The 20,003-nt window shown below is 44.1% G+C and overlaps 1 protein-coding gene across 3 annotated transcripts in view; it reads right to left on the reverse strand.

Annotated features, from left to right (window-relative positions):
* Nucleotides 1-560: 560 nt before the first annotated feature.
* SON (SON DNA and RNA binding protein) overlaps nt 561-20,003 on the reverse strand; it is a 126,933-nt gene continuing 107,490 nt past the window's right edge. For 2 of the 3 annotated variants that reach the window (XM_077293924.1, XM_077293922.1), the window contains 6 exons: nt 17,662-17,772; nt 11,047-11,163; nt 9,216-9,363; nt 3,467-3,532; nt 2,798-2,913; nt 561-1,433 (listed from right to left, as the gene is read on the reverse strand). In XM_077293924.1, coding sequence (XP_077150039.1) covers nt 1,269-1,433; nt 2,798-2,913; nt 3,467-3,532; nt 9,216-9,363; nt 11,047-11,163; nt 17,662-17,772 — 723 coding nt within the window. In that variant the 3' untranslated portion in view covers nt 561-1,268. Of the gene's footprint in view, nt 1,434-2,797; nt 2,914-3,466; nt 3,533-9,215; nt 9,364-9,619; nt 10,227-11,046; nt 11,164-17,661; nt 17,773-20,003 lie in introns of all 3 variants that reach the window. The other variant, XR_013223674.1, reaches the window with a different exon arrangement.

Here is a 20,003-nt window from a genome sequence, read left to right on the forward strand (position 1 = left end):
AAATATATTACCTTCTACAAAGTACTTTATATGCCCAGGAAATGCCCAAACATATTTGCCAAGGGTTGCTCACTCTGACTTGAGTTTGAGGCTTCAAATGCTGTCGATTATTAGCTGATGAGGTTTATTATAGTTGCTATTTTACTTATGGTACTTCTTTTTGGGTTGGACAGGGAGTAGTGAGAAGAGAAGTGGGTATTACTGTGTATACAATGGTTATCTCTTAGAATCGTTTGGTCTGGGATTGCCACGTATGTGGAAAATGTAAATCCTCCTCCACTCCTGCATTACTTTGATACCTTCCTCTGGAGGGTAACCTACGTTTTTTTCGAGATGTATATTTATTCTTTGCTTAGAAGGTTTCGTTCCCATTCCCATACTGTTAAAATGACAAATATGCCTTTTGTAGATTGTGTATGGTATGTGAGATCTATAATAAAATATATTACACTTTTTTTCTTTAAAAAACAAGACAGCAAGAAATGTTTTAAATTTTTATGGGAAAAGAAAATTACTAGAGGCTGTGCACAAGTATCTTCACGATGAAAGGATGCAATGAATCAGACAAGATGTGATAGTTTATTAAGATTTATTTACAATTAAGCAATGTTTAATCTTGCAGACCACATTTCTGGCCAGGAGAAATTTGGCTCCACCGACGAAGCCATAAAGATCCAATTCATGTATAAAATCACAAATGAAACACATGCACGAAACAAAAACTGGAAGGGTGGAGAGCTGTGCCAGTCACAACCATCAGGGTGGTGGGGAATGTGTAGGGTGGTGGTCTCAAAGCTGTAGCAATACTACAACTTCTAGCATGGCTGTCACGACATGCTGAGAATTGTAGTTACAGCACAGCACTGCCGGTTTTACACTAAAATCTATGATACTATCCCCACGCCTCAAGATTACAGAGCCCACCAATGTGTCACAGGAGTCATCATGGCATCCCGTTACATAGGTATTATGCCTGGCACCCTCTCCTGCACCCAGCGGGAGAGACTGATGGTAACATAGCAATATGCACAAAGTTGTTCCACCAGTGATAGAAAAAGCTGTAAACTAGGAGATTAGACATAAAAGAAACTATAGAACCATTATAATCCAAACAAGCCATAAACTAGAAAAGCAACAGACTTGGTCTTGGATACAAAACACATTAATGTCATGCAGATATAAAAAAATTACGCCTTTGCTTGGATTTCACGTAGAGATAGGTAGAGTTCCCTCGTCTGCACATTAGTACTGTATTATTATGTAAGGACCTACAGTGTAGTGGACGAGGCACTGCAGAAGTTGGTTGTCGAGGTCATGTTTTCCTTCGGTAATGCACCCAGGGCCTGGAGAGCAGCGGCGGCGGCGGTAGCCTTGGCGAGCTTCTTGGTAAGACTGGGCTGACTCGGTTGACATAACACTCCGTTTACGGATACCTGTCAGGGCGGCGGAGAATGTAAACTTATTATCCAGGTATTTAATGTTCTCGTGCACAGAAAGAAAAACTCAGGGAAAAACCAATATATTGTATTATATCTAGCGGAGGGGATGGATCAAGACACATAGGAAATGAATACAAGTATCGTGCACCGTCCCCTCGACCTAGGAAAGGGTGTGAAGGGGCACAGGAATTCCGAGCAAGGAGTATCAGATCAGCCCTACACGAGGCCGTGAACAGTAGAAGTTGTGCCTGGATTACTCCCTTGCTTAATATAGAACTGCCCCTATAAAAGTGTCAGCTGCAGCGTGCAAGCCCGCAATAAAAGGCTCCCAGACACTCTGCCTGTGTGTGTGTGTGGCGCAGCATTGTACAGGGTAGCGGGGGAATGGCCGGGTGGCGCTCCACCGTACAGGGTAGCGGGGGAATGGCCGGGTGGCGCTCCACCGTACAGGGTAGCGGGGGAATGGCCGGGTGGCGCTCCACCGTACAGGGTAGCGGGGGAATGGCCGGGTGGCGCTCCACCGTACAGGGTAGCGGGGAAATGGCCGGGTGGCGCTCCACCGTACAGGGTAGCGGGGGAATGGCCGGGTGGCGCTCCACCGTACAGGGTAGCGGGGGAATGGCCGGGTGGCGCTCCACCGTACAGGGTAGCGGGGGAATGGCCGGGTGGCGCTCCACCGTACAGGGTAGCGGGGGAATGGCCGGGTGGCGCTCCACCGTACAGGGTAGCGGGGGAATGGCCGGGTGGCGCTCCACCGTACAGGGTAGCGGGGGAATGGCCGGGTGGCGCTCCACCGTACAGGGTAGTGGGGGAATGGCCGGGTGGCGCTCCACCGTACAGGGTAGCGGGGGAATGGCCGGGTGGCGCTCCACCGTACAGGGTAGCGGGGGAATGGCCGGGCGCACTGCTGTATGGGGAGCATTTCTAGTCTTTATGATATCTTTAGTGCAGTGTCTGATTATTCACCAACTACTCTGACTGCACCCTTGTCACCCAGTATGTAAAACAGTAAAATAATTTTACAGAAAAACAGCATATATCCTATTAAAACGTCAGCTAAGCTGAGAGGTCCTTGCAATTCATGAGCAGCGGACGTGGTCCTGTGGCCCAAAGCTACTGACGGGAAACGTTGATAGGAATAACAGAATGCCTATACTATTGTTGGTCTGACATATCCTTCATGTCACCGATACAACAAGCACAAGGTTCCTGCGTAATTACCCATGTAACCTGTTCCCGGGAAGCCATTGCACTCCTCTTTATCTAGTCTGTGGCCCTGACATCACACACTTGACCAAACCCCATCTACCCCTCTAGAGGACACATCCAGCCCTGAGAGCCTATAGAACGTCTCTTACCCTAAAAAGAAAACGCTTGCGGTGCTCCGGTCCGGTGTCGTCCACGAGCTCAAATTCAGGAGGAGAAAATTTCTTCTTGTTGCAGAGCTCCATCAGCGCAGAGATGGGATGTTTTCCTGCAAAATATGCATAAAGTTCTTGAACAAACAAACGAAAGAAAACTAAACTAAATGTGATAAATTTATGAGCGCTGGGACCACTGCTGCTCAGGGGAAAGAGTGTCCGGTGTGAATAGAGCAATAATATGCATGCTTGACACCCCCCCCCCCTTAACATTCACTGTCTCTGGAAGTGGTCCCCCAATCCACAGCTCTCCTGGCTGTTGCAAATCTACCATTCTCATGACAGTCCGCATGATGGGAGTTGTAGTCTTGTACAGGGCCGTGCGATGGGAAACAGGTCTATGGGAACAGTTCACACAGGGGCCCTGTTCTTGGGATCACTGGGGGGAGGGGGGGGGGGGGGGGTTTGGGGGGCGATTGAACCCTTGTGCCATCATCACAAATTTTGTGCTCAGGCCATCAAAATTGTAGTCTCCAAAAAAAAACAACCTTTAAATCCGTCTTTGCTAAGGATTTGGAACTCTGTACCAGAAAAAAAAACAAAAACAAAACAAGAATATTGGACCTAAAATGCAATATGAATGATTAGATATAAAGATCAACTCACCAGACAGATCCTTCATCGCGGGCACAACCGGTTTGTTTGAAGCTTTTTCACCATCCGCTACCAAACCTAGAACGCAAAAAAAAATGACTAGTGAAAACAGTAACTTATTGCTCGATTTATAAAATACACAAAGGAAATGAGCTCAGCAGCCCATATGAGAGATATAAAGGAACATAATCTGTGAATCTCATCTCTGGCCGTGAGGCAACTGGCTGCAGCAGCAGTAGCTCCTTTCCTCGCCTATGTCTGCAGGAGGAGAACAGGGAGGAACTCGCTGCTGGAAAATGGAGATCAGGAAACAGGTAACTATGGATCTCTGTAGTATTTTTATTAGACCATTTACAGGCTGCAAAAAATCCTAAAAACTGAAACAATAAGGGCAAATGTATCTCCTGTTTAAAGGAAAGGTGCCGCATTTTATTTTTTGTATTAAAAATAATTGTTTATATAAACAATTATTTTTCATACAAACTTCCTTTTTTTAAACTTTAACATTTTTTTTATTATTAATTTTTTTTTAAGCCACTGGGCGCCGCCATTTTGCTTTGCAGGAGTGTAAGTGTAGCTGCACGTCACTTACACTCTGCATTTACGGCAGCCCAGGGCATAGAGATCTGCGGTCGGGAGCCGACTCTATACCTACCATTATAATCTGCTCCCTGCTCTGGTCTGGCCACGCCCCCTGAGCCGTCCACAGCACGGCAGAGGCAGGAGACCAGCGCCATCTTCCTGGAGCTCACACTGCATCTGTGAGCTCCAGGCCAGCTTCCCAGGATGATCGCAGGAGCCCTGCAGTCATAGGAGGAGGAGGAGACCATGGACGGGAGGGAGAAGCACTCAGCAGGCAGTCGTGAGTATCAGTGGGGAGGGGGATAGGGAATCTAATCCTCTCCTTTGTGGTGCTGACTCTGAGCAGTTATCTCCTCCCATGTATGTTACTGAGCTGTGTATCTACTCCTCTCCTGTGTGATACTGTCTGCTTAGCCATGCATCTAATCATCTCCTGTGTGATACTAACTGAGCTGTGTACCTAATCCTCTACTGTGTGCTGAGCCATGCATCTAATCCTATACTGTGTGATACTATGCTGAGCCATGCATCTAATCCTATACTGTGTGATACTTTGCTGAGCTGTGTACCTAATCCTATACTGTTTGATACTGTGTGCTGAGCCATGCATCTAATCCTATACTGTGTGATACTATGCTGAGCCATGCATCTAATCCTCTCCTGTGTGATACTAACTGAGCCGTGTATCTAATCCTATCCTGTATGATACTGTCTGCTGCGCCGTGTATCTAATCCTCTCCTGTGTGATACTGTGCTGAGCCGTGTATCTAATCCTATACTGTGTGATACTGTATGCTGACCTGTGTATCTAATCCTATACTGTGCTGACCTGTGTATCTAATCCTCCTGTGGAATACTGACTGCTGAGCCGTGTATCTAATCTGCTCCTGTGTGATACTCTCTGCTGAGCCGTGTATCTTATCCTATCCTGTGTGATACTATGCTGAGCCGTGTATCTAATCCTATCCTGTGTGATACTATGCTGAGCCGTGTATCTAATCCTATCCTGTATGATACTGGCTGCTGAGCCGTGTATCTAATCCTCTCCTATGCATTCCTTTCCCCCCTGCATGTCTTTCCCCATTGCACACACAACTCTATGCGTGCGATAACAGGAGCTGCAGGGGTCATGCTGTATTATGGCATTATGTGAGATCTATATGACGGTATTATGTGATCTGTATGGTGGTATTATGCTTGATCAGAATTGTGAGAATTATATGGTGGTATTGTGTGTGATCTATATGGCGGTATTATGTGAGATCTATATGGCGGCATTGTGAGAAGTATGTGGCGGTATTGTGTGATCTATATGGCGGTATGCGAGAACACTGGCGGTATGTGTGATCTATATGGTGGTATGCGAGAACTGTATGACAGTATTGTGTGATCTATTGGATAGTATTGTGTGTGATCTATATGGCGGTATTATGTGAGATCTATATGACGGTATTATGTGATCTGTATGGTGGTATTATGCTTGATCAGAATTGTGAGAATTATATGGTGGTATTGTGTGTGATCTATATGGCGGTATTATGTGAGATCTATATGGCGGCATTGTGAGAAGTATGTGGCGGTATTGTGTGATCTATATGGCGGTATGCGAGAACACTGGCGGTATGTGTGATCTATATGGTGGTATGCGAGAACTGTATGACAGTATTGTGTGATCTATTTGATAGTATTGTGTGTGATCTATATGGCGGTATTATGTGAGATCTATATGGCGGTATTATGTGAGAACACTATGGCAGTATTATCTTCAGAAAGCGGACCCATTCTACGGTGGTTCTGGCTGAGCACCTGCACGTGGGTCTGATGTAATAGAGGGGGCAGCATGACCTCCAGTTAGGTGCAGTCAGGGCTGGTGAGGCAGCTTTAGAGAGGGGTCTCATTTTTATCGTTACTATATGGCTACATTTCCCCCCAGCGTCACCCCAGACTGCGCCTGTCGTCTCACTTTCACACATCGCCAAGACAGGATCTGAGGAGCCCGACGTACCGACGCATGCTGTGAAAGAAATGCCCGACGTGGGCAGCGGAAGCAGTCTTACAACGCTTCCGCTGCCCCATTGTAAGGTCCGGGTAGGAGGGGGCGGAGTTTCGGCCGTGCATGCGCGGTCGAAAATGGTGGGACTCGACAAACAAAAAAAAGTTACATGTAACGTTTTTTTGTGGCGGCGGTCGCACGACGGTTGCGACGTGTGGCAATACATCGCAATGCGTCGGTAATGTTAGTCTATGGGGAAAAAACGCATCCTGCAGACAACTTTGCAGGATGCGTTTTTTCTCCTAAACGACGCATTGCGACGTATTGCAAACAACGCTAGTGTGAAAGTAGCCTAAGGCTGCCGTCACACTAGCAGTATTTGGTCAGTATTTTACCTCAGTATTTGTAAGCCAAAACCAGGAGTGGGTGATAAATACAGAAGTGGAGCATATGTTTCTATTATACTTCTCTAAGTGTTCCACTCCTGGTTTTGGCTTACAGATACTGAGGTAAAATAGTGACCAAATACTGATAGTGTGACGGCAGCCTTACTCTGCTGTCACCAACAAAATGGCTGCTCACTGGGTTCCTGAATATCATCCTCTCATCCCTTAGCAAACACCCACAAGGGAAGGGGAGGAGACATCACACACGTCAGCAGACTCCGCCCATAATTACTGCAGTGCTGTAACGTGAGCTAGTTGTACACTAGGTTTTTCTGAAATTTCAGCAGCTGCTCCCCCTAGTGTTTAAAAGTGGAAATTCCAAAACTTTTCAAATTTTTTTTCATATTTTACTAAATTATAAACAAATGATAATATTTTTTAAGAAAATGTAAACATTAATTCTTTACATTTTTACAATTGCTGTAAAAAAAATTTTTTTGATGGCACCTTCCCTTTAAGAGCTCCTTTAACTACAGTCATGGCCAAAAGTATTGACACCCCTGCAATTCTGTCAGATAATGCTCAGTTTCTTCCTGAAAAGGATTGCAAACACAAATTATTCGGTATTATCATCTTCATTTAATTTGTCTTAAATGAAAAAACACAAAAGAGAATGAAGCAAAAAGCAAAACATTGATCATTTCACACAAAACTCCAAAAATGGGCCAGACAAAAGTATTGGCACCCTCAGCCTAATACTTGGTTGCACAACCTTTAGCCAAAATAACTGCGACCAACCGCTTCCGGTAACCATCAATGAGTTTCTTACAATGCTCTGCTGGAACTTTAGACCTTTCTTCTTTGGCAAACTGCTCCAGGTCCCTGATATTTGAAGGGTGCCTTCTCCAAACTGCCATTTTTGGATCTCTCCACAGGTGTTCTATGGGATTCAGGTCTGGACTCATTGCTGGCCACCTTAGAAGTCTCCAGTGCTTTCTCTCAAACCATTTTCTAGTGCTTTTGAAGTGTGTTTTGGGTCATTGTCCTGCTGGAAGACCCATGACCTCTGAGGGAGACCCAGCTTCCTCACACTGGGCCCTACATTATGCTCCAAAATTTGTTGGTAGTCTCCAGACTTCATAAAGCCATGCACACGGTCAAGCAGTCCAGTGCCAGAGGCAGCAAAGCAACCCCAAAACATCAAGGAACCTCCAGCATGTTTGACTGTAGGGACCGTGTTCTTTTCTTTGAATGCCTCTTTTTTTCTCCTGTAAACTCTATGTTGATGCCTTTGCCCAAAAAGCTCTACTTTTGTCTCATCTGACCAGAGAACATTCTTCCAAAACGTTTTAGGCTTTATCAGGTGAGTTTTGGCAAACTCCAGCCTGGCTTTTTTATGTCTCGGGGTAAGAAGTTGGGTCTTCCTGGGTCTCCTACCATACAGTCCTTTTTCATTCAGACACCGACGAATAGTACGGGTTGACACACTTGTACCCTCGGACTGCAGGGCAGCTTGAACTTGTTTGGATGTTAGTCGAGGTCCTTTATCCAACATCCGCACAATCTTGAGTTGAAATCTCTTGTCAATTTTTCTTTTCCGTCCACATCTAGGGAGGTTAGCCACAGTGCCATGGGCTTCAAACTTCTTGATGACACTGCGCACGGTAGACACAGGAACATTCAGGTCTTTGGAGATGGACTTGTAGCCTTGAGATTGCTCATGCTTCCTCACAATTTGGTTACTCAAGTCCTCAGACAGTTCTTTGGTCTTCTTTCTTTTCTCCATGCTCAATGTGGTACACACAAGTACACAGGACAGAGGTTGAGTCAACTTTAATCCATGTCAACTGGCTGCAAGTGTGATTTAGTTATTGCCAACACCTGTTAGGTGCCACAGGTAAGTTACAGGTGCTGTTAATTCCACAAATTAGAGAAGCATCACATGATTTTTCGAACAGTGCTAATACTTTTGTCCACCCCTTTTTTATGTTTGGTGTGGAATTATATTTAATTTGGCTTTAGGACAATTCTTTTTGTGTTTTTTCATTTAAGACAAATTAAATGAAGATAATAATACCGAAGAATTTGTGTTTGCAATCATTTTCAGGAAGAAACTGAGTATTATCTGCCAGAATTGCAGGGGTGTCAATACTTTTGGCCATGACTGTATCTGTCAATTTTCCCGGCATGAGTGATGATCCACTGCAAAAGTCCCTGGCAGGGGGAAAGGCAGGGGAGCTGGATCAGGAGCTGAAGGGGAGGATGACTTGTGCAGGGAAAATTAACCTCCTGTTTCAACCTAAAGCTTATAAGGATTCAGCTAGACAGTTTTTAATCATGTGATGTCATAGAACTAATGGAAGAGAGAAGAATTAGCTGGGTAGAAAGTCAAAATGAGCAATTGTAAGTACACCGTGCTATATAATATGATGACTGCAATATAAATAAAAATACTTTGATGCGTATCTTACTGCTGCAATTATTCTTTATGAAACGATAATACAATTTTCCAAAGAGTGGTTTTCAGGTTTAAATTTGAATTTATTCTTGGGTTGGAGCTGGCATTGACCCTCCCCTGAGGTACAGCGCTTTCGCTCTGCTGGTCTTTATTGAGTACAGCAGTGACATCACACTTACAGTGCATGTAACCGCTGCAGTCAGTCATCGGACTCAGTAGCTTGTGTCATCTACCTCAGCAGAGCACAGTGATTGGCTGCAGCAATCAAGTGCACAGAACATCAAAATCCCCCCCCCCCAAAAAAAAAAAAAAGAAAAATCAAAAACTTTACAGGCTAATTACCTTTACGGTCAGTCTTAAAATCGAGAAGAATAGGGTCGACGTTTCCTTCGTTATTCCTTCCGAGTCCTTCTCCTTCCCTCCAGCCCATTTTTCGCATGAGCAGAGCCCCCCATCCTCCACTGACGGGTGCAGCCTTCAGAAACTGATCCTAGGAAAAAGACAGGAGAGAAAGAAAATAGCCGAGCAGAGTATTAGCGCAAAGACAGCAGGAAAAAGGTCTCAAGTGCAGATTTCCAAACCCAATGAAGGCGGTCACTATACAGACACAGCTAATACAACGACAGTACAGACTTCCTACGGTAAGCATCCTGACTAGTCAGTCCTCTGGTCATACAATCATAGAAGCCCACAGACCGTCTGTACGAAGTAAATGAAATGTAAAGACTCTTGAAATGCTTACGTACCTATGCCTCTGTGGCCGCAGCGCTGTGATAGGAGAGCAGGCAGAGACCATGGACACGAGGCACATACAAGGATCTGACCCTGCAACAAGTTTCCATACAGAGCGGTGAAAGTTCACAGGTGACTGTGAACTATCCCCTCTCTTGTAACCCATTGCTTACCCACGCAGAAAGCGGTCTTCCTGAAAACTCAATACTGGGCAATTCTAGCCTCAATACTTCATCCTGGACTGTGGCAAAAAACAGGCTTCTGAACAGTAACACACGGTCCCCCACCCCACCCCCGACCAACGTTAGTGGGATACAGAGCAGACCTCGACATGGTACAGTAAGAAAATACAAAAGGTTAAGTGTACTCAATCACCAAAATGTAGATCGCTTCGAAAAGCCTCTGACCTGTCATGTCCAGATATGTTGGACTGAACCAGATCATGCAGAAGAACCTCCCTCCATGCTGGATTCTCCTCGCTTTTCAACACCCAAGGGTTTACTTACTTATGAGTTCCATTCGCCCTTCTCAATGCCAGGAACATTTTCATAAAAGAAGGGCTGGGAGTGACCTAGACCCCAGCCATAGTCACACCGGGGTCCGATTCCTCTTTAGAACCTGCTTTGTAATGATAGAATTTTCAACATCAAGGTCTGTTTCACTGTGCCGCTCCCGCCATGCAATACAACAAAGTGCGCCTCCGCTCCGTCCGGGAGCCCTGGGTGTATTACGTTCACATGTTAACACGCAGAAATTTCCAAAATCAGAAACCGCTTCATTTGATTGCAAAATCCCTGAATGGAGTCCTATAAGTGTATGAAGCAACATCTGATATGCAGAGGGGAGAGTCGGGAAAGCCGTAGCGCTGCTGAGGTCCTTCAGAAACTTCGAGATGGTCGAGTAATCCAAGGACAGTCCTGTGCTTTCTCTTCCACAAGGTGGTCAATGTAGATGGTCTTCTCCTGACTTGTCCTCTCCCTTTCGGCACATTGACATCTCCACTTCTCTGCATACCATCAGTTGTTGCTCTATAGTGAGACTCTTGGCACAAGCACAAGAGATTTCAATGATGCGGTAGAGAAAATGGGTATTCGTAGGACATTATTCTGTTTCTTATCATGTGAACGACCAACACGGATAAAGGAACAGTGAAACAGACCACTTTTGGGAAACACAGGAATTCATGATTTCACCAAAAAAAAAAAAATATAGGGGGGGAAAAAAAGATTTAAAAAACGGGCGGTGTAAAAAAAAAAACTGCCGAAAATGAAACGGAATGGAGGCAACTGGCAAAAAGTACTATTCGTTTCATTTCATGGCGGTTTGTGACACATTGTAATGACACGCTTACATGTACTAATAGTCTAAGGGAAGCAAGCGCTGGCCGTGTCCTCAGCATCTGCACAGCTCAGGCCAAAACCTCCGCTTGCTTGACATATACCTTTCTAAGCCAGGCTTGAGGGCCGCTGATGCTGATTTCTTCTGGGGACAGGATCTGTGCTCCGGTGGTCCCAGTGAACAGTCCAGGAATCGATGTAGATTGAGCCCAGGCGTCGATCTGTAGAAGATATTATACAAATATAAGAGGAGAGATTTTGGGGGAACTTCTTCTAGACAGGGGCTTAATGAAAAGCAGCAAGTTGTGTAAAAGTAGAATAAAAAGTTGAAAAAGTGACTATTAGGAGGCAGAAACATTGAGGTCAAAGTGTCTGTGGGTTTATGGGTCCGTGAAAAAAAAATAGACAGCACTTGGATGCCATCTGTTTGATGTTCATTTTTCACGGACTGTTAGGAAAAGCTTCAGAAAACTTCAAGTACTTTTTTTGTAATACAAGAAAAACAGATTAAACTGAAAAGGCAAAAAGTGAGTGACCAAACGCCAAGAACACAATTTTTTTTTTTTGCGGATGAGAAATATCACCGACATGTGAATAAGCTCTTCGTGAAAGTAATCATTTCTGTCCCAGTGGATCACTGGATGTTGCCAACAGGGCTATAACGTTGGTAAGCCAAACTTCTAACTCCTTCATTAACAGCTTGTGTATAATTTTTTAGCAATACTTCATATACATAGCATAGAATATTTTTTTATTTTTATTTTGAAGCTGGAGTTGGTACATTTTTACTGACTCCGACTTCACAGTCCTGACTGCCAAGGGCAAAAATATAACCCCATGATTTTGAGGACCTATACTTACTCAACTTCTAGATTCCCAATTTGTGCCGTAAGTTATAACCTTTGGCCTATCTGTATCGTCCTTTCCATTAACGACAAGTGTTGTTAAGACTGAGTAAGACTCCTGTGGATCTCCTGATCCAGCATTTACAGCGGGCGAAATAAGTACTGAACAAGTCACCCGTTTTCTTAATAAATATATTTCTAAAGGTGCTATTATGACATGAAATTGTTCACCAGGTGTCAGTAACAACCCATCCAACCCACACAGGCAAATAAATCATCCATAGAGGTCCATACGTTTTCTGTAATAATGAGAAATGACACCGGGAAAAAGTATTCATCACGCTTGCTAAAATGTATTCATTAATTTGCATTAAAGTCTTTGTTGGTGATGACAGCTTCAAGACACCTCCTGTATGGGGAAACTAGTTGCAGGCATCGCTCAGGTGTGATTTTGGACCATTCTTCCACACAAACACTTCACATCCTGAAGATTCCATCGGCTCCTTCTAGGAGCTCTGAGCTTTAGGTTCCTTCCATACATTTTCTGTTGGACTCTGGTCAGGTAATTGCTCAGCCATTCTAGCAGCTTTGTTTTCTCTCTGACACCAATTGAGCATTTCCTTAGCTGTGTATTTGGGATCATTGTCTTGCTGAAATATCCACTCTCGTTTTATCTTCATCATCCTGGTAGATGGCAGCAGATTTTTTATCAAGAGTGTCTCGGTACATCTGTCCATTTATCCTGCCTTTAATCATATGAAGTTTGCCAGTGCCGTATGCTGAAAAACAGCCTCACACCATGATGTTCTTAATTGCACACTTCACTGTTGGTATGGTGTTTTTAGGGTAATATCCAGTGACTTTTGGCCTCAAAATAGGTTGTGTATTACGGCATCCAAAAAGTTCAATTTTAGCCTCATCTGACCAGACTAAAAAGTTGATTAAACTTGCATAGTGAGCATACATATAGGCTATGGAGGTTCCGTGGCGAGAATGCATACAGGACGTAGAGATTTGAGTGGTTAACTGTTTTCTTTGAAACAATTCTACCTGCTGATTGCAGATTTTTTTCTGTCATTCGCCACAAATGGTTCTTGGCTCTAGGACGACTCTTCTGGTAATTCTTTTCACTCCTTTGTCTGAAATCTTGCAAGGAGCACCTGGTTGTGGCTGGTTTACAGTAAAATGAAGCTATTTCCGTTTCTGGATGATGGCCCCAACAGTGCTCACTGGAACCTTCAGCAGTTTAACCCCTTCATGACCCAGCCTATTTTGGCCTTAATGACCTTGCCGTTTTTTGCAATTCTGACCAGTGTCCCTTTATGAGGTAATAACTCAGGAACGCTTCAACGGATCCTAGCGATTCTGAGATTGTTTTTTCGTGACATATTGGGCTTCATGTTAGTGGTAAATTTAGGTCGATAATTTCTGAGTTTATTTGTGAAAAAAATGTAAATTTGGCGAAAATTTTGCAATTTTCACATTTTGAATTTTTATTCTGTTAAACCAGAGAGTTATGTGACACAATATAGTTAATAAATAACATTTCCCACATGTCTACTTTACATCAGCACAATTTTGGAAACACATTTTTTTTTTGCTAGGAAGTTATAAGGGTTAAAATTTGACCAGTGATTTCACATTTTTACAACAAAATTTACAAAACCATTTTTTTTTAGGGACCACCTCACATTTGAAGTCAGTTTGAGGGTTCTATATGGCTGAAAATACCCAAAAGTGACACCATTCTAAAAACTGCACCCCTCAAGCTGCTCAAAACCACATTCAAGAAGTTTATTAACCCTTCAGGTGTTTCACAGCAGCAGAAGCAACATGGAAGGAAAAAATAAACATTTAACTTTTTAGTCACAAAAATGATCTTTTAGCAACAATTTTTTTATTTTCCCAAGGGTAAAAGGAGAAACTGGACCATGGACGTTGTTGTCCAATTTGTCCTGAGTACGCTGATACCTCATATGTGGGGGTAAACCACTGTTTGGGCGCACGGCACGGCTCGGAAGGGAAGGAGCGCCATTTGACTTTTTCAATGAAAAATTGGCTCCAATCTTTAGCAGACACCATGTCGCGTTTGGAGAGCCCCCGTGTGCCTAAACATTGGAGCTCCCCCACAAGTGACCCCATTTTGGAAACTAGACCCCCCAAGGAACTTATCTAGATGCATAGTGAGCACTTACAACCCCCAGGTGCTTCACAGAAGTTTATAACGCAGAGCCGTGAAAATAAAAAATAATTTTTCTTTCCGCAAAAATGATTTTTAGCCCAGAATTTTTTATTTTCCCAAGGGTAATAGGAGAAATTGGACCCCAAATGTTGTTGTCCAATTTGTCCTGAGTACGCTGATACCTCATATGTGGGGGTAAACCACTGTTTGGGCGCACGGCAGGGCTCGGAAGGGAAGGCACGCCATTTGGCTTTTTGAATGGAAAATTAGCTCCAATCATTAGCGGACACCATGTCACGTTTGGAGAGCCCCTGTGTGCCTAAACATTGGAGCTCCCGCACAAGTGACCCCATTTTGGAAACTAGACCTCCCAAGGAACTAATCTAGATGTGTGGTGAGCACTTTGAACCCCCAAGTGCTTCACAGAAGTTTATAACGCAGAGCCATGAAAATAAAAAATAATTTTTCTTTTCTCAAAAATGATTTTTTAGCCCAGAATTTTTTATTTTCCTAAGGGTAACAGGAGAAATTGGACCCCAAAAGTTGTTGTCCAGTTTCTCCTGAGTACGCTGATACCCCGTATGTGGGGGTAAACCACTGTTTGGGCATATGCCGGGGCTCGGAAGGGAAGTAGTGACGTTTTGGAATGCAGACTTTGATGGAATGGTCTGCGGGCATCATGTTACGTTTGCAGAGCCCCTGATATGCCTAAACAGTAGAAACCCCCCACAATTGACCCCATTTTGGAAACTAGACCCCCCAAGGAACTTATCTAGATGTGTGGTGAGCACATTCAACCCCCAAGTGCTTCACAGAAGTTTACAACGCAGAGCCGTGAAAATAAAAAATCATTTTTCTTTCCTCAAAAAAGATGTTTTAGCAAGCAATTTTTTATTTTCACAAGGGTAACAGGAGAAATAGGACCCCAATATTTGTTGCCCAGTTTGTTGTGAGTGTGCTGGTACCCCATATGTGGGGGTAAACCACTGTTTGGGCGCATGTCAGGGCTCGGAAGGGAAGTAGTGACATTTGAAATGCAGACTTTGATGGAATGGTCTGCGGGCATCACGTTGCATTTGCAGAGCCCCTGATGTGCCTAAACAGTAGAAACACCCCACAAGTGACCCCATTTTGGAAACTAGACCCCCGATGGAACTTATCTAGATGTGTGGTGAGCACTTTCAACCCCCAAGTGCTTCACAGAAGTTTATAACGCAGAGCCCTGAAAATAAAAAATAATTGTTCTTTCCTCAAAAATTATGTTTTAGCAAGTAATTTTTTATTTTTGCAAGGGTAGCAGGAGAAATTGGACCCCAACAGTTGTTGCCCAGTTTGTCCTGAGTACGCTGGTACCCCAAATGTGGGGGTAAACCACTGTTTGGGCGCACGTTGGGGCTTGGAAGGGAGGGAGCACCATTTGACTTTTTGAACGCAAGATTGGCTGGAATCAATGGTGGCGCCATGTTGCGTTTGGAGACCCCTGATGTGCCTAAACAGTGGAAACCCCTCAATTCTAACTTCAACACTAACCCCAACACACCCCTAATCCTAATCCCAACCGTAGCCATAACCCTAATCACAACCCTAACCCCAACACACCCCTAACCACAACCCTAACCGCAACACACCCGTAACCCTAATTCCAACCCTAACCCTAATCCTAACCCTAATCCCAACCCTAACCCTAACCACAACTGTAACCCCAACACACCCCTAACCCTATCCGTAACCCTAACCACAAGCCTAATCTTAACCCTATTTCCAACCCTAGCCCTATTTCCAACCCTAACTCTAATTCCAACCCTAACCCTAAGGCTATGTGCCCACGTTGCGGATTCGTGTGAGATTTTTCCGCACGATTTTTGAAAAATCTGCAGGTAAAAGGCACTGCGTTTTACCTGCAGATTTACAGCAGATTTCCAGTGTTTTTTTGTGCGGATTTCACCTGCGGATTCCTATTGAGGAACAGGTGTAAAACGCTGCGGAATCCGCACAAAGAATTGACATGCTGCGGAAAATACAACGCAGCGTTTCTGCACGGAATTTTCCGCACCATGGGCACAGCGGATTTGGTTTTCCATAGGTGTACATGGTACTGTAAACCTGATGGAAAACTGCAACGAATTCGCAGCGGCCAATATGCTGCGGATCCGCAGCCAAATCCGCTGCGGATCCGCGGCCAATCCGCTGCGGATCCGCGGCCAAATCCGCTGCGGATCCGCAGCCAAATCAGCACATGCCATAACCCTAACCCTACCCCTAACCCTACCCCTAACCCTAGTTCTAACCCTAACCCTAGTGGAAAACGAAAAAAAAAAAAATATATATTTTCTTTATTTTATTATTGTCCCTACCTATGGGGGTGATAAAGGGGGGGGGTTATTTATTATTTTTTTTATTTTGATCGCTGTGATAGAACCTATCACAGCGATCAAAATGTACTTGTAAGGAATCTGCCGGCTGGCAGATTCGGCGGGCGCACTGAGCATGCGCCCGCCATATTGGAAGATGGCGGCGCCCAGCGAGGAGACGTACGGACACCGGGAGGATCGGTAAGTATGAAGGGGTGGTGGGGGGGTGGATTGGAGCACAGGGGGGGTGATCGGACCACAGGGGGGGTGAATACAAACAAGGAGGGAGCGGACAGGAGGACGGGGGAGCCGGCAGGCGGACGGAGGGGACCGGACCCCATAACGGAGGACTGGGGGGGCGATCGGTGGGTGTGGGGGGGGTCACTTTAGTATTTCCAGCCATGGCCGATGATATTGCAGCATCGGCCATGGCTGGATTGTAATATTTCACCAGTTTTTTAGGTGAAATATTACAAATCGCTCTGATTGGCAATTTCACTTTCAACAGCCAATCAGAGCGATCGTAGCCACGGGGGGGTGAAGCCACCCCCCTGGGCTGAAGCACCACTCCCCCTGTTCCTGCAGATCGGGTAAAATGGGAGTTAACCCCTTCACCCGATCTGCAGGGACACGATCATTCCATGACGCATACGCTGCGTCATAGGTCGGATTGGCACAGACTTTCATGACGCAGCGTATGCGTCAAAGGTCGGGAAGGGGTTAAATATTCTTCTGTAACCAAAGCCATGTTTAGCCATAATAAAGCTGCAGAGGTCTTGAGACAGCTCATCATGAGATTTTTTTTTGTGTGGAACTTTGGTAATGAGATACCTTTTTTATAGGCCATCAGTTGAACCAGCTATTATTTTTTACTAAGTGGCAGGATTTCTTTCTAGTTCCTAATAGATTTCAGCTGGTGTCGGGACATCCATGACATTTTGCACTTCTTTCTTCACTTGTCCCATACTTTTTCACTTTGTCATTTTTTTGTCATTATTACACAATTTACGGATATCTATGGTTTGATTTCTTTGCCTGTAGGGGTTAGATGGGTTGTCACCGACATCTGGCGAGAATTGCATGTCAATAGCGCCTCTAGAAATATATTTCCTTAGAAAGTTGGTGATTTATTACTAGTTTAATAGGTTGTACGAGGTTGTAAAGTTTGGGTCAAGAGATCTGTGTACAGAACGTGATACATGAATGTCTGAATGAGGTCGTCTGGCTAATCTGATCTTGATGATAAGGACATCCATATCATAAGGATGGACAACCAGTTTAAAATATAATATGAGCTACAAATTAATTAACACCAAAATAATAAAAATTAGCATAACTAACCTGCTCTTGTGCACGATTTAGCATATACGCGGCTTCAATGTCAAATGGATTTCCTGTGAGCCGGGTCTGGGCGACTGCACGTTCATTCATTGCAGAGCTGATGTCCACTGGCTGCAAGAGAGGAAAAAAATAGCGCGGCTTAACACACACATATACATACAGAATTCATCACTTGTGCAATATACAGTGATGTGCCATTGAGAGAATTGCATGTGGACGTGATACAAGTGCAACAGCAAAACATGGCCATTTCTGCAGTAACATCTCTGAAAAACGAGAAACTATATTTATTGCAGCGTTTGCGTAAGGTTTTTTTTTGCTTTTTTTAACAGGTTTTATCTGATCCCCTATAAAATCACAGATCAATCGTCCATTGCACATCTGGCTGTTGTACATAGGGAGTGAAGTCATAAATTTCCAATAAAATCACCAAAACGTATTCTTATATAACGACCACTCCAATGAATGGAGGACCATGTAACCTATGTGCCAGCCTGGTACACAGGGAAGGGTGCAAGTCTTTACACACACCCCAGTACAGTATTTTGGATATTGTCAGGGAGAAAGTATATGTCTGCAGTAAATCCAAGAATAGGACAACAATAGTAAGTGTGCAAGCTAAAAAATAAAATAAAAAAGGCAATAAATGGACACTCATTTATCAGTTACACATTTAAAGGGCTTGTCCACTGCTTTTTATCACTCATAAAATGAGTCCATTGTGGCTAAAGTTAAACACAGTCACCTACTATACCCCCCAAAGTTCCGAAATACTGCTTCTAATGTCCTCGCTTTCTCTTTGGGCCCAGACAGCACATGACCATTGCAGCCAAACATTGGTCATGTGATGTCCACCCGCCAGAAGAGGGAGAAAGCGGATACAAGCGTTAAGTACCAGGGGGAATAGTCATTAAATGGCTTTGGTTATTTAAATATCGCCATGTGTCCATTTTGAAGACAAAAATCAGTAGACGACCATGTTAAGTGCATATTAAAATCTGTGCGCTTCAATATTATTCAGCAAACATTGCCATTCAGAAGTTATAGGATGATACAAATAGACACGTGCAGGTACTATCTACTCACTCCTAATACAATGGGGACGAGACTCCCAACAGTGACAGTGTGAAAAATACCTATATATGACAGTACCGGTGATAGATTTCATCATTGGTTACATATCTCCGTCATCTTTGTACACAGTCTAAACTCTCGCCGATTTCTGTCCCTGCTGGAGATCCCTTCCTAAACTTCTGTATCTCAAACTTGGAACACACTTTAAAAGCATAAATACTTTCCTGCCCTTACAAGCCTGACTTATTGTATAAGGTGCTACCTCCAGAGCCGTCTTGTCCGCTCCGACTCAGCCATGTGTGTGGCTCATTGGGAGGTTTCAAGCTTAAAAGCGGGCCTCATCATACAGGGGTTCTGCCTCGTTTAACAGCTTAGCCTCATTCAAGTTAATGAAGGTGAACTACATTAGGGTGGTGTTAGTTCTTGGAATTAAATATACATCTAAAGGAATCGTGTGACTGTTGGAGATGTTGTGCAAGTTATCACTACTTTTTAAATAGTTCTCAAGTCTATATGGGGGTTTTCCTTTCCTTAACCCCTTAGTGAGTGAGCCAATTTTGACCTTAATGACCAAGCCACATCTTAGAATTCTGACCACTGTCACTTTATATAAGAACTCTGCAATGTTTTAACGGATCCCGCTGATTCCGAGACAGAAAGTCCCCAAAGGTGACACCATTCTAAAAACTTCACCCCTCAAGGTACTCCACATTCGAGAAATATATTGACCCCTTAGGTGCTTCATGAGAATTGAAGCAATGCGTAAGGTAAAAATGAACATTTATCTTTGTGCACAAAAAATTTACTTTAGACCCAAACTTTATCTTCGTAAGGCTAACAAAAGAAAATGGACCACAAAATTTGTTGTGCAATTTCTCCTGAGAACGTCGATACCCTATATGTGGGGGAAATCTATTGTTTGGGCGCACGGCAGTGCTCAGAAGGGAAGGAGCGCCGTTTGACTTTTTGAACACAAAAATTGGCTGGAATCGAGAGTGGACGCCATGTCGCGTTTGGAGACCCCCCTAAACAGTGGAAACCCCCCCACAAGTGACACCATTTTGGAAATCACAACCCTCAAGGATTTTATCCAGGGGGTGTAGTGAGCGTTTTGAACCCACAGGTACGATATAGAATTTGATAACATTAGGTTGTCATATTGAATATGTCATCATTAGTGTTAAGCGCAAGTGCTCAATACTCCAATTTGCATTGGGTGCTCTGGCATGCTCCAAGTATCACGGGTGCTTGAGTCCCTGAACCGCATG

This window comes from Ranitomeya variabilis, chromosome 3 (genome assembly GCF_051348905.1).
Source record: "Ranitomeya variabilis isolate aRanVar5 chromosome 3, aRanVar5.hap1, whole genome shotgun sequence".
Taxonomy (NCBI): Eukaryota; Metazoa; Chordata; class Amphibia; order Anura; family Dendrobatidae; genus Ranitomeya; species Ranitomeya variabilis.